At 37.9% G+C, this 25,145-nt stretch overlaps 1 protein-coding gene across 1 annotated transcript in view; it reads right to left on the reverse strand.

The window, feature by feature from the left end:
* Positions 1–25,145, reverse strand: part of ENPEP (glutamyl aminopeptidase (aminopeptidase A)) — an 89,613-nt gene that overhangs the window by 30,959 nt on the left and 33,509 nt on the right. The window contains exons 5-11 of the mRNA XM_014544714.1: positions 22,229–22,383; positions 21,690–21,803; positions 18,792–18,926; positions 17,350–17,415; positions 12,336–12,401; positions 11,819–11,970; positions 5,353–5,432 (exon numbers count right to left, since the gene is read on the reverse strand). Coding sequence (XP_014400200.1) covers positions 5,353–5,432; positions 11,819–11,970; positions 12,336–12,401; positions 17,350–17,415; positions 18,792–18,926; positions 21,690–21,803; positions 22,229–22,383 — 768 coding nt within the window. The remainder of the gene's footprint in view (positions 1–5,352; positions 5,433–11,818; positions 11,971–12,335; positions 12,402–17,349; positions 17,416–18,791; positions 18,927–21,689; positions 21,804–22,228; positions 22,384–25,145) is intronic.

Consider the following 25,145-nt stretch of genomic DNA (forward strand, 5'->3'; position numbering starts at 1 on the left):
CGGACAAGGGGGTGGGGGGGTTTGGGGGTGGGAGGGCAGGGGCAGTCTGAAGGGGGTCAATGGGAGGAAAAAAGAAGACATATGAAATACTTTCAACAATAAAGAATTATTGAAATAATAATTAAATAAAATAATTTATCTACCTTAGTTCTCTCTTGACCCTAATTAAGTGAACTTTCTTCCTGGAAGAGAGAACCTAATTGCCTGACAGGAGTATTCTGGTTCACTTAGGCAAGTATATCTTTAGTTCTATAAATTAACAAATAGCATTCTCATATACTTGACTTAATGTGAATAAATCTTCCAAGACTTTGTTGACCAGGGCTGAACTCATGAAACTGAGCTTCTGAACCTGCAACAATGAAGCATTAATGCTCCAATCAAGATTCAAACATTCCATGAGGCTCAACTTGAAAGAATAAAGAAAGTCTCCTGCCCTAGCTGGTTTGGCTCAGTGGAAGGGTCCCGGGTTCAATTGCGGTCAAGGGCAGGTACCTTGGTTGCAGGATCCTCCCAGGTCCGGGCCCTGGTCAGGGCTCGTGCAGGAGGCAACCAATCGATGTGTTCCTCTCACATCGATATTTCTCTCTGTCTTTCCCTCTCTCTTCCACTCTCTCAAAAAAACAATGGAAAAATATCCTCTGGTGAGGATTAAAAAAAAAGAAAAGAAAAGAAAGTCTCTTGTTCGCTCTTTGCTATTAAATTTAAAAATATATTCACATCATTATTTTGAGATGAAATATTTAAATATAACTACTATCAAATTTTAGTAATATCCTATTTATATGACAGTCATAATATGGTGACTTAAACCATCCAGAATGGATTCTCGAACTTGAAAGAGTTATGGACAGTCATCACAAGGTCATGATGAAGGATTATGCCCTAGATCAGTGATGGCGAACCTTTTGAGCTCGGCGTGTCAGCCTTTTGAAAAACCCTAACTTAACTCTGGTGCCGTGTCACATATAGAAATTTTTTGATATTTGCAACCATAGTAAAACAAAGACATATTTTTTATATTTATTTTATATATTTAAATGCCATTTAACAAAGAAAAATCAACCAAAAAAATGAGTTCGCGTGTCATAGGTTCACCATCACTGGCCTAGATCCTCTCCTAGACCCTATGTGTTTGGGAATGCCTATTTTAAAGTATTATGTTTTAACAAGATTGATGATCTGATTCATGTGATAGGCTTCAATTCTTCTAGAAGTTAGAAAGCAGCAGATTAGAAACAAAAAGGTGACAGACCACTAAATGTAGATGCACTTACAAAAGTCAAAATAGGAGCTACTAAAGATAGAAGCATAAAGCCTACACAGGTAATGACTAAAAGCACAGCAGTATGGGGGCAGACAGCCTTCATGATGCAGTGACTTACTCAACTCTTAGTAAGTGTTAGCGCTTGCATAGCTTGCATAGCCCCTTGCTGGTAATAGGGTGATCAAGGGACAAGAAGCATGACGTGTAGTTTGTATCTTCAAGAAGCTTGTAATTTACTTAAAAAGAAAAAGCCAACATATACAACTTAAACAATAATTACGTTGTTTAAAATATAAAGTAATAAGACTAAGAATAAGGATTAATAAAACTGACAGCATCAAATACACTATAGAAGGCAAGAAGAGACATTTTTCGGGGCAGGTTAGAGTAACCAGAAAAGCTTCTGTGATAGAGGCTCCCTTCTTTTGTTATATATTGCATGTTTATTTTTAATGTTGAAAATACTATGTAAAACACAAATGTAAATAAAAGGATTTGGGGGAAGTCCCACTCTAGCCTGGGAAATTTCTGACTGATGACTCATTATAGAAACCTAGAGGAGGGAGATAGGGCTGGTAACCTGAGCTGATTACCCATTCAGTACACTCAGGACTTGATCTCCTCTCTGCTCTGAGCTGAGAGCCGAAAAAGTCCCTAAACAGGAAACAGGAACTTAGTGCATAGCCTAAGAATGGAGCCGGCACTTTGAAGTAGGAAGAGATGTCTAGTTCGCTTCTGGCTAAGTGACCAGTTATGATTTTGAAGTTCAGATAAAAATAGGTTTTGTCATCAAAGCTCTGTGGACATTAGAGCTTATTAATTCATTGATTGAGTCACTGATTCACTCAATAAACCACTACTATGTACCTGCAGGAGATATAGAACACACACACACACACACACACACACTTCATTGATTCACTCAATAAACCACTACTATGTACCTGCAGAAGATATAGAACACACGCACGCGCGCACACACACACACACACACACACACACACACAAATCTCCATTTCCTATAAGAATATTCTATGGGAAGGGGAGAGACAGATAAGTCAATAGCTATAGCAAAACAAAACAAAACAAAAAATACAAACAAAACAACAACACAAAAAAGTGCTAATTGTAATGACAGAAGGATAGAATTGCTATAAGAGCCCTCTCTGCTCTCTCACCTTCATACTAGCATTTTCTGTCCAGGGTACAATTCCTGTCCACCCTTGATCAAACCTATCACCCAGTTAAAATCTACAGTTAGCTCCCCTAACTCTAAGCCTAGATGTCTTTTTTTTAAAAAAAATACGTTTTTACTGATTTCAGAGAGAGGAAAGGAGGGGGAGAAAGAGAGATAGAAACATCAATGATGAGAGAGAATCATTGATTGGCTGCCTCCTGCACGCCCCACACTGGGATCCAGCCCACAACCCGGGCAGGGAATTCCCTATGCCTTACCAGGGAATTGAACTGTGACTTCCTGGTTCATATGTTGACACTCAACCACTGAGCCACACTGGATGTCTTTTTCTTTAGTAACCTTTCCAGAACCCCCAAATCTGGCCCAGTGCTTGTCCAGTGAGCGCCCCTGGCTATGACCACAGGAGGCACTTGTGACACAATATTCTATTTGCCTGCTGACCTGTCCACTCCCTCCCTAGACAGTAAGTGCCACAGGATGAGGATTGTGCTTTTCCCCCTTCAGTACTGTCTCCATGTCTACACCTGTGTCTGGCACTAAGTTGTCCTCAGTAAATACTTGCTTGAAATAACTAACTAATTAATTAATTAAAGATAAAATTCATCACTCAAATATCCTTTCTAATATGCATATAATACATACAAAAGTGTTTATTGTTGTTTTCTCTTGAAATTTTATGAATCACTTGAGTAAGCTTTAGTTATCTGAAAAATTCACCTGTGTGAAAATTCACTCTGTAAACGTGATGGGTAAATTGTGTCAGTGTAGATGAATTATCCATGCTATTAAATATGTAAACAGGTTCTCAAGCAGCTTCCAAGACATTTCTGTAACCCTCAATTAACCAATGGTGATTGGTGAGGACAATATGTAGCAATAGTTAAACCAAATCCATTGAAAACTTCCCAGTGGAACCCTAGCCTCACTCTGCCTTTAATCAATGCTATTACACATTTTTAAAGGTTTTTTTTTTTTGATTTTTCATTTTCCTTTGGCAAATGTGCTTATGAGAAAGAAAATGGTCAGAAGACAATTTAGAAAAAATGAGCATTGGTACTCAAACACAACATAATCATTAAATACCAAGACAAAGCGGCATTGATCTGGAAATTCTGGAGGAATTCAAGAGAACTGCTGACCACAATAACTAAAGTAATTGTTAGCATAAATGACCAAAAGAAAGTTTTGTTGTAAAAGCTACCAAAAGGGATCTTAGTTCAACAATTGCAAAGCTGGTCGAGATTATATTTAAAGCAAAAAAAAAAAATCACAAAAGAACTTACAATGAAAGAAAAAAACGCCAAAGTTGAAAATAACCTATTGTATTCACACAAATGTTTATAGCAGCGTTGTTCATAATAGCCCAAGGTAGCAACAATCCAAATGCCCATCAACTGATGGGTAGATATATAAAAGGTATAGTGATATCACATGAATATAATTTTGCAATAAAAAGGAATGAAATACTAACACATGCTATGAGATGGATGAACCTTGAAAACATTATGCTAAGTGAGAGATCTGATCACAAAATACTACATATGTCATTCCTTTTATATGAAATCTCTAAAATAGGCAAATATATGAAGACACAAAATAGGTTAGTGGTTGCTTAAGGTTAGGGGTACGGGAGGATAGAAGGGTTAACAACTAAAGAGTACGGAATTTCTTTTTAAGATGATTAAAGTGCTCTAAAATTGACTGGTTATGGTTACATGTATCTAAGAATGTAATAAAAACCATTGGACTGCACCCTTTAAATGGGTGAATTGTGGAGCATGTGAATCATATGTCAATAAAGCTGTTTTTATAAATAATCTACTGGAAATATGGTAAAATTTTACTTACCAGGGGAAATAATACCTAATTAATTTTTTAGAATATTTTGCAAAAGCAAATAGGCATATGCAAATAAAGAATAGGTGGTCTACTTTTATGCTTAAGAAGCCACTTGCTATTCTGATACCAAGTCCCAGTGAGATGGGGTGAAGAAGAGTCTATATATCCTGTTCTATGTCTCCTTCAGGTTTGTGCTAGATAAGAAATGGTTTTGAAACACAAAATAAGTACAGTGGAAAAAGTATAAAAAGCAGGATTCTTCTGGGATGGGTGCTAAAACATGCCTTATCATTATTTTTTCAATGATTCGGAGGAGACAACAAGTGATAAAGTTTCCTTGTTTTTATATAACTAAAATCTTTCAAGAAAGAAAAAGACAAATCAATGGAGACAGAATACAGAAATATATTTCAAATCAATTTAAGCGAGAAGAACAGTCACAATTGAATTTAACACAGGCAAATGCCAAGTCATTCATTTAGGGAGATGGACAGATAGATGGATGGATGGATGGACGGATGGAGAGTGACTTGAGCTATTGATGACAATTCATAGCTCATAAAAGAAAATTTTAAGTAATTAAAGATTCTAATATGTTGATTGGAGGAAATTATATGTCTAATTTAATGACAGCATTTTAAAAATCAGGCTTGTCATATAACATTTTAAGAAAGTCAATGGCTTACTAATCTGATATAAAGAAAAAAGGAAAGGAGGAAAGAAGGAAGGAAAGGTGGGAGGGAGGAATGGAGGAAAGAAAGGAAGAAAATTTATAGATTGGTCTTCCAATTGTTGGGTATATGACCCTTCTCCTTTGGATATGGGTATTTATTATTGTGTCAGTCATGATAAATCATTAAAAAGAATATTTCAAGATAGGAAAGTTCTCGTTGTAGATAAGAATTTGAACTCATCAATAAATTATTTAAGAGAGCTCTTTTAGCTGAAATTTGCATCATAAGTTCCATCTTCACTGTTATTTTTTACATTTATATTAATTTAATGTGCTATATGAATCCAAAGAAAAAATAAACCAATTGATATTTACCTCCTGTTTCTGACCTATTGTAGAATGTAATATTTGAGCCACTATCTTCACTCCATTTAACTGGAATATTCCATGTGTAACTAAAGTGATTTAAAAAGAAAAAAATAACTTTTATTACTAAAAAAATGAAAACATACCCAAAGTAAACATAATTTTAAAAGCATCATCTCAGATCACAATGGCATGAAGTTAGAAATCAACTTACAATAAAAAAACAACTCAAAAACACTCAAATACATGGAAGCTAAATAGCATGTTAGTAAACAATGAATGGGTTACCAATGAGATCAAGCAATAAATTAAAAACTTCTTGGGAATTGATGTCAGAGAGGAAGGGAGAGGGAGAGATAGAAACATCAGTGACGAGACAGAATCATTGACTGGCTGCCTCCTGCACACCCCACAGTGGGGATCAAGCCAGCAACCGGGACATGTGCCCTGACTGGGAATTGAACCGTGATCTCCTGCTTCATAGGTCGACACTCAACCACTGAGCCATGGTCAACCACTGAGCCACACTGGTCAGGCTAAACAGCAGTTTAAAATATGTCCAATATAATTTGCTAGAATATAAAACAACTATAAAATAAACAGTTTATAGTTAACAGCACAATCACAGACTTTATTATATTGATTTTTTGTCACTGAATTATCACCTGATAACAAGTCACCTCTATGTTTCAATGCATTCATATATTAAGAGGAAAGGGTAGGGGGAAAAAGAGAAGTTTTTGCCATCATAATTTTTTGCTTTCCAAAATAAACAAAAGATAAAGAAGTATACACAGACACACCCTGACTGATCTCATTTGGTCTAGGAACTCAGATTTTCCTTTGTTTTGGTGAGAACTATTCTTTTTCAAAACTTGGATTACAGTCAGATACCCAGTTTCTCTGAATCCCCTTTACTCTGGCAGAACTGGCTGTCTGAGAGTCCAGGAGGAGAGGTCGGGCATGGGCCTCCACAGGTGAGCACCCCCGCTAATTTAACAATTCTCAGTTTTCTTCCAGGCCTTGGACAGAAAGTACTTTTTTGGCTGTTTGAACATTAGTAAACACCTAGCTGTGCTGTTAGGGTGACTTCATTCCCAAAGCTCTGAACTGGAAGCCAGAAAACAGGTTCTGCTACTCACAGCACGGAGTACCTGGCACAGAGTGGGCCTACAGAGATCTGCATTTCTCTAGAAACATGGCTACGAACAATATTCTAAGAGGAGATTGTCCTTAGCAAGTTCATCCAACTCAATCCCCTGAACATTGTTTATTCTTTACTTAGGAATTTTAGCTCAGCCTAATCTTTGGAACATCAGGGCAGCCAATCATTCCATCGTCTCTCCCATCTCTTTACAGAATTGCCCTCACCACCTCCCTGTCCCACTCTTGCCCCTCTTATCTGTCCTCACAATGCAGCCAGATGGGAACTTTGAAAAATGTAAATGTGATCCGCCACTTCTTCCCTTAAAGTCCTCGAATTTGAGCACTATTGTTCAAAATCTTTAACGTGGTCTGCATGCCAGGCCTCTGCCTTCCTCTCCACCACTTTTCCCAGGGCCTCTCAGCTGCCCAGTTTCTAGGAGCCAGACTACCTGCATTCAGATCAAGGCCCCATCACTTATATGTTATGTAACCTTCCATAAATTATCGAATCATTTTCTGCCCCATTTCCCATGTTATAATAATAAACCATAAAGTATTTAAAATAGTAGCAGCTACTTAGAAAATGCTCAATGAGTGTCGCATATTATAATGCTCCTTTCTAACTCCAGAGCCTTCACACATGTAATAGTTTCTGTTTTGAACATCACCGATAGCCAAACCTCCACACCCATTTACTCAGTTTAAATATCCCTTCCAGAAGAAAGAACGTCCTCTGTAGCCCTCCCTACCCCACCACCCGTCCTGACCCACCCATTAGTTGAGGCTCAGCCTATCAGTGGAAACATATGACAGGGGACAATAATTACTGTGAAACTTTCCAATGGAAGCCTGTTTCAAAAGAGACAAATACTTTTAAAATTTAATATCAAAAGGCTCCAGCAGTATTAAATTTGACCAAGTAATTTGCAAGGACATAAAACAGTAACTATAACGAAAGGAGATTACAGTTATTAAATGAAACACTTTCTGACACAACTTCACACCCTCTAATTCTCCTTCCTCATGTTATCCTAATTGCTACTGAATGATCGATCTGTGGTGACTTATATGTGACTATAAAATAAGGTCAATGAGACTATTCAGAAAGAGATAAAGAGGGTGAAAGGTCTTTTCAGTGGAGATCAGAGGCCACTGGAGTTGGGGTGGATGCAAACTATGTTAAGAAGCTGAAAGAAGGAGTAATGAAAATTAGCATGGGTGACATTGGAACGATATCCAAGGGGCCAGGGCCACACTGTGTTGCTCCCATGTAGCTGGATCCAGTCTAGGAAGAGGCCCAGCTGGGTAACAGGGGTCTGGAGTGATAATGCCAAAGGGTCACACCGGGGGCTGGAGGTCCTGAGGCCCTGAGGTCCTGATTTTCTTCTCTTCAGCTGAGAGTGGTTGACACTCCATAAACATATGTAAGAACAACCATTCAGTTATATGGAAATAGGATAGAGTATTAAGGCTTTTGTACAAGTAGTATTTATGCAAGTGTGAACCAGCAGCCTTTCAGTACATAGGATGATGCCCAACCCACTGGGCCACACCAGCCAGGGCTCAATGCCTCTATTTTTTTAACTCACCCACAAGAGAGGGTGATTTAGTTACTTATATTACTTTTTCTTCTATTCCCCTTTTAGCAGTCAAAATTTAATAAAGTAAAATTATTATTGTTATTAGACTTTTGTAGGTTACAATTGTTCCTGTAAATAATATACTCATTCTGCTATTTTTATTTCATAAATGAGCATTGACACTCTCTCCTAACTGGGAAAGGATATCTTGTGGAATGCTTGCAATTAACTAGCTTGGGGGTGGGGTTGGGGGTGGGTAGGATATAGTATTTGTTGACTTCCATTAATGTGCATTATGTCCAATTATTGCAAGCTACCAGCATGATGTTACTGAGGTAGGACGGGAGCCAGCGCCAGCACATGACTGAATTAGCATCCCACACTTCTTCTACCTTTCTCTCCTTCCCAGTTCCTTTCTTAGGTCAGCAAATATTTTCTGATGACAATGTTGACTATTTATATTTACAATCTACTCTGCCACCATAACAAAATCTCTATATTTGTTATCCATTGGTTGATTGTAAAAATTAAGAGCCAATAAATAACATTTGTGAAATTATACTATAATCATATTGTTAGCCAAGAAGTGTGTTGGAGTTACATTCCCTTCTTTATGGTCTAATTTCATGGTCCCTGAATCATTTAAATAATTCCCCCAACGCCCTAATATAAAGGTCAAGTGGACTCCTTTTTTATTGTGCTTTATCAGTGGCATGAAATTATTTCACCTGCTTCATTTTTTTCAATCACAATTGTTACATATAGCCATTTATCTATCTATCTATCTATCTATCTATCTATCTATCTATCTATCTATCTACCTATCTATATCTATCTATCTATCTATCTATCTATCTATCTATCTATCTATCTATCTATCTATCATCTATCTATCTATCTATCTATCATCTATCTATCTATCTATCTATCTATCTATCTATCTATCTATCATCTATCTATCTATCTATCTATCTATCTATCTATCTATCTATTTATCTAAGTATTTTTCTCTTTGTAGTTGATCTAACTGATGGGCCTTCACCAAGTCCTCAAGTTTTTCCATCTTCCCATTCACTCTTGTTCCTGGAGATCACCTGCCTTACCCGTCACCTGCTCTGACTCTCAACACTGAGCCCCCTGATTCTTGTGGGCCTGTATTTCCTTTCATGGCTTTCCTAGATTGGATGCACTGTGCCCTGGATCCCATCTCTTCCTTTTTTATTGATGTACTAGAGGCCCAGTGCATGAAATTCATGCACTGGAGAGGTGTCCCTCAGCCCAGCCTGCACCCTCTCCAATCTGGGACTCCTCGGGGGCAGTTGGACATCCCACTCACAATCTGGGACCACTGGCTCCTAACCACTTGCCTGCCTGCCTGATTGCTCCTAACTGCTCCCCTGATGGCATGATTGATACCTAACTGCTCCCCTGTGGCCCGATCACCCCCAACTGCCCTCCCCTGCAGGCCTGGTCACCCCAACTGCCCTCCCCTGCCAACCATCTTGTGACAATGTGGGGGCGGCCATCTTGTAATGCCACGGGGGTGGCCATCTTGTGATGCCATGGGGACGGCCATCTTGTGATGATGTGGGGTGTAACCATCTTGTGACAAAGTGGAGGCAGCCATCTTGTGACACCAGGGTGTGAGGGTCAATTTGCATATTGCCTCTTTATTATATAGGATTCATATTTTTTTCTCTCTCCTCCAAGCCCCCTGGAGTGTAGCCTTAGTAACTTTCAAAGAAGTGCTGTGTGGAAAGCACTTTCTGGAAATGTCTTCACTGTGCATTTTTGCATTTGGTTTACTTTCACTGGGTAGAGAATGAAAGGTTGAAAATATGTTTTGCTTCACCATTTTAGATTGCTCCATTTTCTTCTTGCATTCAGGGTTGCTGTGAAAAAGACTAACGCCACACTAACTAATGTATCCTTGTTTTCACATTTTTTTGAAGTTGTAGCTAGGCATGTGTGTACTCAACACAAAAAGGCATGCACTCAATGGGGCCTTTTCATCAAAACCCTGATGTCCTTCATTATTTCTTTGATATAATTTGCCGCTCAAGTTTCTCTGTTTTCTTTTTTGTGAGACTTCTATTAGTTGGGTGCTAGATTTTTCACATCTTCTCTTTCCTATTTGCCAGTTCTATGTGTGTTTGTCTTATATTTTTAGAGAATTCTCCAAATTTATTTCTAGTTGGTCTATAAATTTTCTACAACCAAAAATTTAATCTTCCAGAGACCCTTTGTCTTCTCAGTTTGTCCTTTCAAAGACATTCTGCTCTTAGTTAATGGGTATAATAGTTTCTTTGATCTATTCTGTAAGTTCATTTTCTGTTTCCTCAATTATGTTTCTTATAGAGACAGGTGTTTTATTTGTTCACATAGGATTTTACCTTTTTATGCTTTTAGATTATTTTCTCGTGGTTTTTGAGGCTTAATTGTCCATTCATATTTAAGAAGGGACAAAATTGATTATTCTTGGTGTTTTGTATGTAATCCCTCTACTGTTGAGAAGGGAGTATTATTTTTGAAAGTCTTCTCTACTGAACAAGAAGTCTGGCTGCGAGCTCTGTGGATGAATGAGGGGTGCAGGTAGCTGCACCCATCCATCCTGCAAATGCCATAATGAGGGATGCTTCACACTGGATGTCTCAGCCTAAGGGAAATCCTTAGCTCTTCTCCACTGATTAAGTCCATTTCTTTAGGGGGAAAAAGCCCTCTGGATTTTTGCCTTGGGTCATTGACAGACTTCTGAGAGCTCTGTACAGAGGAAAGGAAGGCAGTAGACAAAGGGAAAGTGGAAGAGAAAGTCTGAGGGTCCAGTGTCCTGAGTTAATTTCAAATCAATTGCCCTGTTTTCAGCCTCACTTGACACTCCTACTCTCCCCCTCCCCCCATTCTTCATGCTTTCATTCTACCTCAAATCTCTTTTTATTGGCTGCATCTTCCTCAGTTTGTTTTTTTGTCAATATTTCTCCTGCTTTTTGTCCTCTAGAATTCTATGCTACATATAACCCCTTCCCTCCATTTTCTTTACTTTTATGAGTTTATTTCTTTCAGCACTTCTATTTCACTGTTCAATAGTTTCTGGGAAGAATAGGATGTAGGTGCATTTTGAACCTGGAGATCACTGAGCTATTTTTAAATGCCTTTGTTTCCCTAAAGACACCATCCTATATAATAAAAGCCTAATATGCTAAATGTCTGGTCATTTGGTTCGCCATTCATCCAATCAAAGTGTAATATGCTAATGATATGCTCAACCGCTCACTATAATGTACACTGACCACCAGGGGTAGACAGTCAACCGATTGGCCAGTTGCTATGACGTGCACTGACCACCAGGTGGCAGATGCTCTGACCGGTACGTTAGCTTGCTGCTGGGGTCCGGCCGATCGGGTCTAAGCGAGATTGGCCGAACACACCCTGGAACGCTCCTGCGGTCCCTTTCTGGCTGACCAACCTCCTGCATTCCTCCCCGGCCCCAATCATGCACCGGTGGGGTCCCTCACCTGGCTTGTCCCCTCTCGCAATCGAGGACCCCTCAGAGGATGTTGGAGAGCTGGTTTCGGCCCTATCCCGAAGGCCAGGCCGAGGGACCCCACTGGTGCATGAATTCGTGCACCGGGCCTCTAGTGCTTTTTATATTATCACCCATCAATCTTGTACCGACGAGCAAGACCTAAGCAAATGACCAATATTTCCATCAACTTTCTGCTTTTCTCTTGAAATGCATTATAGATCCTTACCCAAGCTCTGAATGTGGCAGAGAAGAATTAGCTTTTGGGTCCAATAGAAAGCGTTTCTGTTTGATATTCTTCATATCACTCACATCAAGGACAGGATAACCCATCTGTTTGGTCCAGGTGTCCATCACTTCTTTCACTGGCAGATTACTTGCCTAAGGTTTAAAAAACACGGAGAATAATTAACAAATAAGAAATAAAAGGATAGCCGAACCGGTTTGGCTCAGTGGATAGAACATCGGCCTGGGGACTGAAGGGTCCTGGGTTCGATTCCGGTCAGGGGCATGTGCCTTGGTTGCGGGCACATCCCCAGTGGGGGGCGTGCAGGAGGCAGCTGATCGATCTCTCTCATCGATGTTTCTAACTCTCTGTCCCTCTCCCTTCTTCTCTGTAAAAAATCAATAAAATATATATATTTTTTAAAAAAAGAAATAAAAGGATAAATAATGAGATAAATAAATGGTTAATAAACTATTTATTAATAAAACAAAGAAGTACTTGGGGACATACTCTTCCTTACCTCTTCAAGTGCTGCCCAAAAATCTGAAGTTTTTGCATTCTCAAATTTGTATCTTTTCAAATAAATCTGTATGTGAAAGAAAACAAATACGTTAGGAGTCAATGTTTGCTTTTCTTACATTTCCACAATATGAGCTGAACCCTTAGACACATTTCACTCGGATGTATAATATAGTGTACCTGGAATGAAAATCAAGTGATACACTGTATGAAAAGTATTTTAACCTAAAAAACATTGTACAAACAATAACTTATTTGTAAAGCATAAGAAATTTTTTTTTTTTAATCCTCACCAGTGGATATTTTTTCCATTGATTTTTAGGGAGAGTGAAATAGAGAGGGAAAGAGAGAGAAACATCCATGTGAGAGAAACACATTGATTGGTTGCCTTCTGCATGAGCCCTGACCAGGCTCTGGGCCCGAGGAGGAGACTGCAACCAAGGTTTGACTGGAATCGAACCCAGGACCCTTTGGTCCTGATGCTCTATCCACTGAGCCAAAACGGCTAGGGAGAGAAATATTTTTTCTTATTAATGAGTTTGTTCTTTTTTTTTATCGATTGCAATTGTGAACAAGAGAAATAGTTTCATTTTTTTTCAGGACAAACAATATAAGATAGACAAGGGGAGTGAAGTGTTCAGCAAACAGTCAACAGTTCATAACACTTCTGATCCACTCTGAAGAGAGAGAGCCATAATTCTGTGATCTTTATTTAATGGTGTTAACCTATCCACTGCCTGCTGCATCCCTATCTTCACGTATAGTGGTGTTTTCTCATCTCAGACACTACATGACCCCATCATACACATGGGTGATTGAGGTGATAATCAAACATAAAACAAGTGAGCTTGGCTCTAAGCCAGGGCTCTGCAAACAAAATTATTTCTAAATTTTTAAATGGCTGAAAAATACTTTTGTATAAAAAGCTATATAGTGAGGATTTTAAGCGTTGTGGGCCATAAAATCTCTGTTGCAACTACTCAACTCTACCTCCAAAGCAGAAAAGCAGCCATAAATAACATCTAAGTGAATGAGCTGCTTTCCAATGAAAGCTTATTTATGCACACCGATATTTGAGTGGCACATAATTTTCGTGTCATGAATTAATCTTCTTTAGAATTTTTTCAGCCATTTAAGAATTTAGAAATAATTTTGCCTGCAGACTTTACAAAAATAAGTGGTAGGCCAGATTATGCCCACAGACAATAGTTTGAAATGAATATACAACCTTTTGATTGATGATGATGATGGTGGTGGTGGCGGTGGATAAATCGGGGAAATCATTCACTTTAAAGAATAAGTCTTCAAATATTTTTAAAATACAAAATTTTAATTAGAAGACTTCCCCTTTTGGCAATTCTATTTACAAAATCTCTCCATATATGAGTTTTCAGATATGTGACTTATCCCTAAAGAAATTCCCAGTCTTCCCCTGACCTCATAATTGAGCACTACGGGTGGTTCTCCAGGGCACCTTGCAAAGTTCCCGCTGTATCGCTCCTTTGCCACTCTCTAGGGTTGTCCCATTTAAAATGTGGGGGTCTTTGCCTGGCTGGCCAGCGTGGCTCAGTAATTAAGCATCAACCTATGAACCAGGAAGTCATGGTTCATTCCCAGTCAGGGCACATGTCTGGGTTGTGGGCTCAATCCCAATAAGGGGTGTGCAGGAGGCAGCCGATCAATGATTCTCTCTTAACACTGATGTTTCTCTCTCTTTCTCTCCCTTCTCTCTGAAATAAATAAAAATATATTTTAAAGTGTGGAAGCCTTTGATAAAAACAGAAACTTCTTGCCCTAGCCGATTTGGCTCCATGGATAGAGCGTTGGCCTGCAGATTGAAGATTCTCAGGTTCGATTCCAGACAAGGGCACGTACCTCGGTTGCAGGCTCCAGCTCTGGTTGGGGGCATTCGGCAGGCAACCAATCGATGTGTCTCTCTCACATCGGTGTTTCTGTGTCTCTCCCTCTCCCTTCCACTCTCTCTAAAAGTCAATGAAAAAAATATCCTCAGGTGAGGATTAAAACAAAACAAAACAGAAACTTCTTAAATATTCTCTGAGCCTTCAAAGAAAATAACTAGTGGTTGACTTTGCACATATATTTTTCATTCTAAGTTGTTACAATTTTCAAGAGGTGCTGTACCTAGGTCACATTATCTCCTACATTCCTCTTCTTTTCAGGAATAGAGAGATAGAACAGTGTTAGCAGGCAGAGCTGCTCCCCGAAGCCTGAAAGGGCTGAGGCCAGTTTGGAATGGGGCCTTCACGCTTGCTCTTCTGGCTAGTTCACCGGTCAGCACCGCCACCGGAGGGCAGGCAAAGGCAAGGAGAAGAAATGACAGGCACATACTCCATTGTCAATTTCAGGTATTCATCCCAGAGTTTGCAAAAATCATTTATTTTGGTAAAATAATTGGATACTTGGAATATTAATAATTATAACTATAGATACCTGTTAATGTCAACTTCTAGTGAATAGTAGCTTCTTAAAATTAATTTGGAGGAGTTTATCAGTATTTTCACAATGTCTTAAGCTTAGAAACAAACAATCTTGGAACTGAAAGGGACCTTGAGTATTATTTAATACAACTCCCACATTTGGGGGGGAGGGGTGGCGGTGAAGGAAACTGGTGCTTAAAGAGGTGAACAAATTTGCCTGAGATTATCTTGAAGAGAATTCTGAATCCTGGACCCATTTGTGGGGGTTTTGCCACTATAGTTATTTTTTTTTTATTGATTTGAGAGAAACATCGGTTTGTTGTTCCTCTTATTTATGAGTTCATTGATTGCTTCTTGTAAGGGTCCTGACCAGAGGTTGAACCTTCACCATGGCCTACTAGGACAATATTCTAACTAAGCTACCCAGTCAGGGCTATTTTATTTTTCTAAATTCTATTTCTTGCTTCTACTGAACATTTATGTAAACAGTATATTAAAGGTACTCATTTTAGACATACAGATGGCCTGTAGACATATGAAAAGATGCTCTACTTCACTAATCATCAGAAAAATGCAAATTAAAACCACAATGAGATATCACCCCACACCTGCCAGGATGGCTATCATCAATAAATAAAAAACAACAACAATTATTGGTGAGGATGTGGAGAAAAGGGAACCCTCGTGCACTGTTGGTGGGAATGTAGACTGGTGCAGCCACTATGGAAAACAGTATGGAGGTTCCTCAAAAAATTAAAAATGGAACTACCTTATAACTCAGCAATTCCACTTCTGGGTATATATCTGAAGAAACCCAAAACTAATTAGAAAGGATATATGCACTTCTATGTTCATTGCAGAATTATTTACAATAGCCAAAATATAGAAGCAACCCAAATGTCCATCGATAGGTGAATGAACAAAAAAGCTGTGGTACATATATACAATGGAATATTACTCGGCCATAAAAAATAAACTGTTACCATTTGTGACAGTATGAATGGACCTAGAGGGCATTATGCTAAGTAAAATAAGTCAGTCAGAGAAAGACAAATACCATATGATCTCACTTCTATGTCAATTCTAAAGAACAAAATACATGAACAAACAAAGTTGAAACAGACTCATTCATTTAAGAAACATTTTTGGGATCTCCTACCGTATGATGTGTTCTAGGCACTGGAGTCTATGCAAAGATACAATGGCAGAGTTCCTCACTAAAGGTGCTTACAGCGAGAGAAGATATGAACTCTGAGTTTGAAGCTGGTGGGAAACTTACACAATGTTCTAATGCACATATAAGAACAAGCAGGTAGCTTCCCCTTACCACCTAATGTCCATACAGAACACTTTATTATGGGCAAACAGAGAAAGAGGTACTTGGGTACTGACTGAATACATCCTAAATGCTGCTCTTACTTCTTGCTTTCATAGTCACCTGGGAACTTTAATATTGGGTTGAAAGGGACCATCTCCTTTCGGGGCAGTTGAGAAAACACTCATGCCACACAAGCAGACATGGTGGTAGTGAGGGTTACAGGCAGGGTGGACAGGCACTGCCCTGGGAAGTCACTGCACGGTGCTCTGCAGGAAGGTTAGCGGGGCCGCTGCTCTGACCTGTGTCCTGCTTTATGGGCTGGGTGCCAATCAGCGCTGCTCTGCCTAACTGCCTGGGATGTCAGAGCAGGGAGGATGGAGATGGAAGGCCAACACCAGGAAGATGGTCCATCTCCAGGCTGCAGTGGGGCCAACCTGAGACAGGATGAGGGACACAGTGCCGCTACTTTGATTATCTAAGACCCCGAGAGAACTGGCTTAGAGTCTGCCGGGAGAACAAAATAAAATGGAAACATCTAATGGGAGGAATAAGCTGGAGTGGGATACGTGAAATGCTCTAGAAAGTTTATTGTCATTTCCATTTCCAAAAAGGAGCAGGCCTTTTTTATTCACTGACTCCACCATAATAGGAATGTTTACATTAACCATTTTCAAATCCAGTCATAAGGAAAGAGTCTTTCTAAAATCTGTAAGAGAAGACTTTAATAGATAAGTTTATATTTTTATATCATGTTGCTACAGACTAAATCATCTTCCCCAGACATTCACACATTGAAGCCCTAATCCCCAATGCCAACATTTGGAGATGAAGCCTTGGGGAGGTAGTTAGGTTTAGATGGGAAGTGTCCTTCTTCATCTCCCACTCCTGAGCCTCCAGAATTGTGAGAAAATAAGTGTCTGTTGTTTAAGCTACTCAGTGTGCCCAGCAGACTCATTCACATGTAAAGGATACACACACACACACACACACACACACACACACACACACACACACAAAACAGACTAAGTAATTTGTTTAAAATACTCTATGAAACTTGCCACAGGATAATTATTGATACAATGTACAGTAGGCACTTAAGTGGATATGAATCAGTTCTTAATGTTTTGCTATGTTGCCTATCCCTGAGTAAAGAAAGTTACAGTAAAAAGGGAATTTCCCTTAATTAATTACATTTCTTAACATTCATCAGCCACATAGTATAGTTTGCTTTTAATATCATTAAAAATAATAAATCATACCTGACATCCTTTTTGAAAGTTCGCTGGTGTTATCCAGTCTTCAATCATTCTCAGAATGGAAGCTCCCTATAATGGAAAAGAATGAGAAATTAAACTGATAAAAGATATGTAAGGGACAAATATCAGTAATTATTATTGTGACTATAATTTCATGATCATATTTGTGAGATTTCTTGAAGATGATTCTGCTAAATTACTAATTATAGCTTTGTTACTTTAGGGTGAAAATACCACTCTGCACACCCCTGTTTCGGTGCTTCTGAAATAGCCTATGGATAAAGAGAAATCGAAATAGATAAAATAGCCAGCATTTCAGTGGCTTGAGGCTCAAGTAACTATTGCAGTTCACAAAATGAACCAGCAGAGGGGGACTTTTTAATGAAAGAGAAGAAGAGAACATCTTGTAATACTGTGTTCTTTCACGAATAAGGAAAGCAGTTTCAGGATACAATTTTGGCTACTTATAATTTATATTAAAATACTTGAAAAAGAATTATATTTAACAGAGGGAAGTAGATATTTGATAAATTATCTGCATTCAGGTATGAATATGTTTAGAGGAGAAGCTGTAGGACATATTGAGGAAGAAAATGAGTAACAAAACTTTAGGTCACTATAGATTTTTCAGCCACTTTTCATAAAATTATAATGGATAAAACTGCCTTTTTGCAACATGTTAACAAATTCATCATTAAATCTTACCTAAAAATGAATAAAGGTAATTCCTCCAAACTGAGTTGGATTTAAATACTTATTAGAAGCACCAAAAGAGTCTGCTAGAAAAGGTGTCCACATGTATGGCATTTCTTATTGACCACATGAGCAAAAAAAGATTTACTGCCTTTAAAAAAAACAAAACAACAACCCTGACTGATGTTTCCCAGTGGTTAGAGCATCCGCCCTCACACAGAAGGATCTCAGGTTCAATTCCTGGGCAAGGACATATCCGGGTTGCAGGTTCGATCCCAGCCCCAGTCGAGGCGTGTTAGGGAGGCAACCATCAATGTGTCTCTCTCACATTGATGATCCATGTTTCCTCTCTCTCTCTCCCCCCTCCCTTCCACTCTTCTATATTCCCCCCCACACTCCCTCCCACTCTCTCTCTAAAAATACAAAAACAAAAAAACAAAATAAAAATCAAATAAAGCAATTTAAAATTTGTTGCCTAAAGTTTAAATGTTCAATTATCAGAGTGAGTCTTGTTATACACAAAAGTACAAAAGAGAATTTTTTAAAAATCTGATTCAAAATCCTGAGACATTGATCACATTGATCAGTTTCACTGAAGAGGACAAGCTTTTGAATATTCACTCAGAATAAGTTCTGCACTGTTTCTAAAGCCTATTAACATAGTTTAACCACATGACCACCATTTTGTGGATTTACTAAAAGAAAAGGCACCAAGCAGGAAGATACTAAAAACAATGCCATAGTTTCCCCACCTTGCTGTAGGATATTCCATCAAAAGCAGATGTTATTTCAGCAGGATTTGACACGGTGACAACAATGGGGTGTGAAGACATCAAAGAATCATCCTCTTGTACAGGTAGTACATCTTCAAGTAACATCTGGTCCCGCTAAAATGACAGAATGAACCAGAGAAATATAGTACTTCCTTTACACTGGTTCAGATTTCAACATAACATGTATATAACACAAATTGAGGGAAATAAATATAAATTATTACAATTATTTAAAACAAGCATTCAGTGTTCAAATCAATCCCATCTTACACTAATCATCTATACTGATTCCATTACCTTCTCCTATTTATAACTCCTTTGACTTTGCCTCCATATTACAGGCCAAGAAGACACAAGCGTCTGTGGATGCTGCCTCTGTTACCTCTGTGTGATTTCAGACGTGTGCCAGACTTTTGAACCCCTGTTTTCCATATCTGTGCAGTGGGAATGATGATATCATCTCCTCCCAGATTTGTTCTGAGAATTGAGGAAGCATGTTGATTTATCAAAAATTGATGTTTGAGTTCTTTAAAAAAAATTTTTTTGTCAACTAATCATTGGAACTTGGGTGATATATAATTAATTGAAGAAAACATTTACTTTTGCTTTAGTTCAATTAATAATCATCTTCTCATTCCAGTCCTGTTTTCTCACCAAAATAAAGTTGTTAAGCGCTCTAGCCCCATAGTCTTTCTTGGTTCAAAGCTAATCTTTCTAATTCCTCGATGTGTAAGTTCAAACAAGTTCCCTTACCTGCTAAATAGGGTAATGATGGCATCTACTTTTTAGAATTGCGCAGCTGATTCAATGAGCTAATGCATGGTAAGCAATTGGCAGAGCACCTGGCATAAAGGGAAAACCTAACGCAGCTATTATTATTTTGATTCTTAATCAATTAGGTTCTAAAACCTAACTTGTTAAATCACTACTAATAAAAAAAATCAAAAGCTTTATTGGTCTTCCTGAATTAAAACTATTAGTTTATATTTTCAGATTTTATGATTTCCTTTTATAATAGGCAAGGTACTATTGTCAATCAAGGTAAACTGTGAGGCATGAAGAGAATAAAGTTTTCAAATGAGGATTTAGACGTACAGAGCTTCCAAATACACAGAAATATATTTATACCTAAAGTTATAGAATATTAGAGTGATGACTGCCAATCAAGATAATTTTGACTTGGACTTCAATTTTTTCTGCTCCTGTACAGTCTTTAGGTAAGTAGACAGAATCCTGTTCTCAGTGTCAGGAAATTTTACTCTAGTCTTAGTTGTGCTACCAATTGTCTGTGTGACAGTGGAATGTTATATACCCTGAGCATCACATTTTCACCTGCGAAATGAGGCTCCATGACTGTGGTACTTAGCAAGCTCTCTTATGATGCATCTTTATTTATCTGCCCTTTTTTCCACCCACAAGACACCAATTTGGGAACTTCTTAATGGCAGATATTACTATTCAGTTTTAGGTGCTTTATAGTGTTTACTGAATGAGAAATGAATGAATGAATGAAGAATAACTGAGTTCAATTGTGTGATTAGATTTTACTTAAGAATTGCATACTAAATTCTTCTGGAATTTAATTGGTGTTTTTAAAACACTGAAATTGGAATGTGAAAATATAATGGATTATATATAACAATATTAAAATGTTATAATTTATATCTTGCTGTAAGAAGGACATCAGTTTATTTTATAGAAAAGACATTTTTTCATTTATATAGTTTAATTTCAATAAATTATGAATCAGCAATTTTCAGCATAGATGGGTAGTTCTCAACTAGGAGATTATATTTTTGTCCCCAGGGGACATGTAGAAATATGGGAAGACATTTTTGGTTTTACAACTGGAATGGAAGGATAACTGGCATCTAGTAGATATAGTAGACATAAGCCCAAGACGTTGCTAAATATTCTACAAGACACAGAACAGCCCACAATCAAGAATTATTTGATCCAAAATGTCAATAGTTTCATGGGTAAAAAATTTGATGTATATTAAATTTGTAAAGAAACAATTGTTACAAATTGACTTTTTCATTTTTTAAAGTAGATTGTGGAAACTGTAGGGCTTCAAGCATTTAACATTGTCTTTTTATTCTGTCCACTAGAGGGCAGTAGTCTATACAGTACACAACTGTGATTCTCTAATTTCACACATCTACACACACTTTCATATATATAAACAGATAAGAATACTCTCGCTATCTAAATATAAATACAAACAGACCTAGCTTTTTGGAAAGACATGTCTGTAGAGTTCATAGAAGCCTCTGTTCCAGGCCCCTCAAGGACACACAGTGTGATAATAGTAATTCCATGTGCATTTTGGGAACTTATAAGACAGAGAACAATGTTTTTTCATAGAGGATGGAACTGACTCAGAGAGGATATGTAACTTGCTCAATGTCACATTCCCTGTGAAGCCCCTAAGAAACGAAGCATCTAGGATTTGAACTTGAGTTGAACTAGTAAGTTTATGCTCTCATCTCTTTACCGCACTATTTCAGCAACCTGTGTAAGGTAAGTCATTCACAAACTTAGGCTTAGACATTTTTCAGAGGGTTAGCACTACAGACACTTTCTTGCACAGAGTTGGCACTGTCGAAGCTATTTTTTTCCTGCCCTGACACATGTTCTTGAGTGACTCTACTGAGGACATCCCCAGATCCTGGTGGCCAGTTGCCCTCTAGGGCCTGGGCCTAGGCTCTAAGTGAGGTCCAGTGCAGTAGAGCCAGCTGGCTCCACCCCATTCTCACAGTGGAATTCCCGATTCACCACTTCCCTTGGCCCCAGACTCCGGGTCATAGTCCAAATGCTTCAATCTGCTTTGCATGAGAAAAACGGAGACTTGGAGCTTGTATGCTTAGGACTCACCATCTGCCAGTCTCCCTCTGCATGGTTTACTCCCAGGAACTCAAAGAAGGAAGCGAAGCCTTCATTCAGCCACAAGTCTTCCCACCAATCCATGGTCACAGTATTTCCAAACCACTGAAATGATAAGCAATGGAGTCATAGTTAGATTCTTGTGCCTTTGGTAGAAAACTTCAGTACATTCATTTGTTCATGTAAATTTTATCATTTGACACAGAAGTGGCAGGCGTTCTTAGCCTTTATCTCCTGGCTTTAAAATGATCTAAATTTTCCTTCGTTTCTTGCCTTTAGTTAGGCATTACTGGGAATATTTAAAGTTATAGGAAGTGCATTTACTAAAGGCAAGATAATGTGTCTTAAAAGTCTCAACAATAAAGAATTAAATTAAAAATAAAATAAATAAATAAAAGAAAAAAGTTTATAGTACAACATTTATCGGCACTAAGAAAGACTTTCAAGCAGGATTTTTTGAGTTGGCTACTTTTAATTGGCTAAATTATTTCAATTCCAAAATGAGCTAATTTGAGGCTAAGATTCTATACCTGATGCACAAGTTCATGGGCAACCACAGTGGCAACCCTCTGCTTGTTGGACGAGGCTGATTCCAGGGGGTCATACAGCAGGTTGGTTTCCCGGTACGTGATGAGTCCCCAGTTCTCCATGGCCCCAGTGCCAAAGTCTGGAATAGCAATCTTATCTACGGAAAAAGAAAGAGTCCAGTGAGAAATACGTTCTTTCCATTTGTTCATAAAATTAACAACGTACGTTCTTTGGGTGAATGTATTTTAAAAAATCTAAAAATAACTCTTCAGTCTTCATGCACTCAAAATTTCCATGGCCCTTTTCCTGTTGGCTCAAGATATCAATGTGTCATGTGTTTTAATAGCAATTTTACTAATTACACATTTTTACTAATGGCAATGCTCTTTTCAAGACCTCTGTAATTTTGTGTCTTTTGTTCCTCTCTGTACTTCATTTTAATTAGCTTTTTAAATAATTTTCACTTAGATAACACAGAGTATCTGTTTTGGGGATAAGCTGTGAAAAATTAAGAAAGAGAATGACGTTTTCAAATGAGGACTTAGAAGCACAGAGCTTCCAAGTGCACAAAAATATATTTCTATCTAAGGTTACGCAATATTAGAAAATAGAAATTCTACTTTTTCCCTAACTCTGTGTAATTTGAGGTCAACCTGACTCCCTAAGAATTGAGTAACTTACCATCTGGTTGTATGTATTAAAGTAGCTGGATCAAGATGGAATTGATGCCCTAGCTGGTTTGGCTCAGTGGGTAGAATGTCAGCCTGCAGACTGAAGGGTCCCAGGTTTGATTCTGGTCAAGGGCACATGCCTGGGTTGCGGGTTCCATCCCCAGTAAGGGGTGTGCAGGAGGCAGCCGATCAATGATTCTCTCTCATCATTGATGTTTCTCTTTCTCTCTTCCTCTCCCTTCCTCTCTGAAACCAATAAAAATACATTTAAAAAAGAAAAGATGGAATTGACTACATTCTCTCTAAATTTCCTTCCAGGTCTAAAATGTTGAATTTTATCACAACTTCCTATTCCTTATTTTTGCTGGGGCTTATAATCTTAGACATACTATCTGACCAGAAGATGTGTTGATCAGTTCTATGTTAAATCGTAAAACAGAAACTATTTAGCTTGATTACTGGACAAATTACAGTCCAGTTAGTGAACTATAATAAAAATCTAATTTCTTTATCATTACATAGAATTTAAATGAGGCACATAAATGAAAAATTAAAATTCCATCTAACATATAAGAAAGGCCTTTTCTGGTTAAAATAAAGATTCTTAAAGCTTTTTATAAAAGAATGAAAATAGATCTTAAGTGGAGGTCAAGATTATGGCTATAGTTTCCTTTTCATGTTATCTTCATTCTTATGTTTGGTTTTTGTTTGTTTATTTGTTTTTTTCACAAGAATACCACTTAAAAGGTAGAGAAGTATTCCCCACAAGGGCCAATATTTTTCATAGTATTATGAAGAATAATTTAATTTGGGAGGGGGGAACTAATAAACACAGAAGTCATTTCTAAGGACAGTCTAAGATGGAGTCAATACTGAAAAAGTTGGGAACAAAACTGAAAGAGTTGAAATGCTTGTAGAAATATGGAGGAGGAGGAAGAGGAGGATGAAGACAAGGAAGAAGAGAAGTTGTAGTGTAAGTTGTAGTAGTAATTGCTACAGTAGTAGTTCTTATAGTAGTTTTAGTAGTAGTACAGTAGTAAGAATAATTGCAGTAGTAGTAGTTGTTGCAGTTGTAGTAGAAGAAGCAGTAGTGGTGGTGGTAGTCATACTGGTTGTGGTAGTAATAGTAATTGTAGCAGTTGCAGTAGTAGAAGTAGAAGTAGTAATAGTAGTGACTGTAGTAGTGGCTGTAGTAGTATAGTGGCAACAGTATTTGTGGAGAGGAAGGAATAAAGCAAAGAGAACAGAGAAATAAATATGTGAGATTTCCACTTCCTAGGATTTCTTGGGTGGTACAAGTGAGATAAAGAGAAAAAAAAAGACCTTTAAATTGATGTGCGGAACATTTTATTAAACATTCTGATTTTGATGAAAAGTTGTTTCTCTGCCTGTCTCCTCTATTGATAATAGTTTCTAAGCAATCAAAAAAGAAACTGGATCTACCGCCATTGAAGAGAAAATCTACACACTTGCTTAGAGCCACAGCCATTCCCATGTAGAAAATTTGGCATTCCTGCTGCTTTGCATCAAGAATTATATCAGACATGGATATGGGTGTCCCATTTAAAGTCTTTGCTAATACCATTGAGGTTACAATAAAGAATTTCTGCTATTGATAGAAGTATCATATCAGTACCATTTTGATATAGCTCTTTTTTTAAAAAATAAAACTGCTCCATCAGAAAAAAATATTTATTGAAGGAACACCATTGTTTTATTTTAACTGCTGAAGGATCTAGAATTAGTCCTGTGTAACCATAGAAAGACTAGATGCACATAGGACCTCAACAGAATTATTTATTCTTATTTCCCAACTCATTGATGGTAAGGAGGCAGTATAAGCTATTAGGATGGGTACTAATTTTGAAATCAATTGATCTAGGTTGCTATTTCTGGTTATTTCATTATCAACATCTGTAGTTTTGTGCAGTGAAATACTTTAATTTTTATTTGGAGACAAAAGACTATATATTTATCAGGTGAGATCAGAGTATAGACATTCTTGGAGGAATCCAGAATGGATCCTTCCACATCTACTAAGTATTAGACACATACTGTGGGCACACAACAAAAAAATTAAGGGACGGGTATTAACTAAGTATGATAAAAGCTGGAGGAAGTGAATTAACTTAGGTGAAAACAAAAGCAATATTAAAAATGTATATATATAAAAAGCCAGGGTTCGTAATGTCCAAAACGACCGAAGGAATGACCGAACGCCAGGCTGTGTGCACAGCAGGCTCGGGTG

Source organism: Myotis brandtii, unplaced genomic scaffold (assembly GCF_000412655.1).
Source record: "Myotis brandtii unplaced genomic scaffold, ASM41265v1 scaffold38, whole genome shotgun sequence".
In the NCBI taxonomy this organism is placed as follows: domain Eukaryota; kingdom Metazoa; phylum Chordata; class Mammalia; order Chiroptera; family Vespertilionidae; genus Myotis; species Myotis brandtii.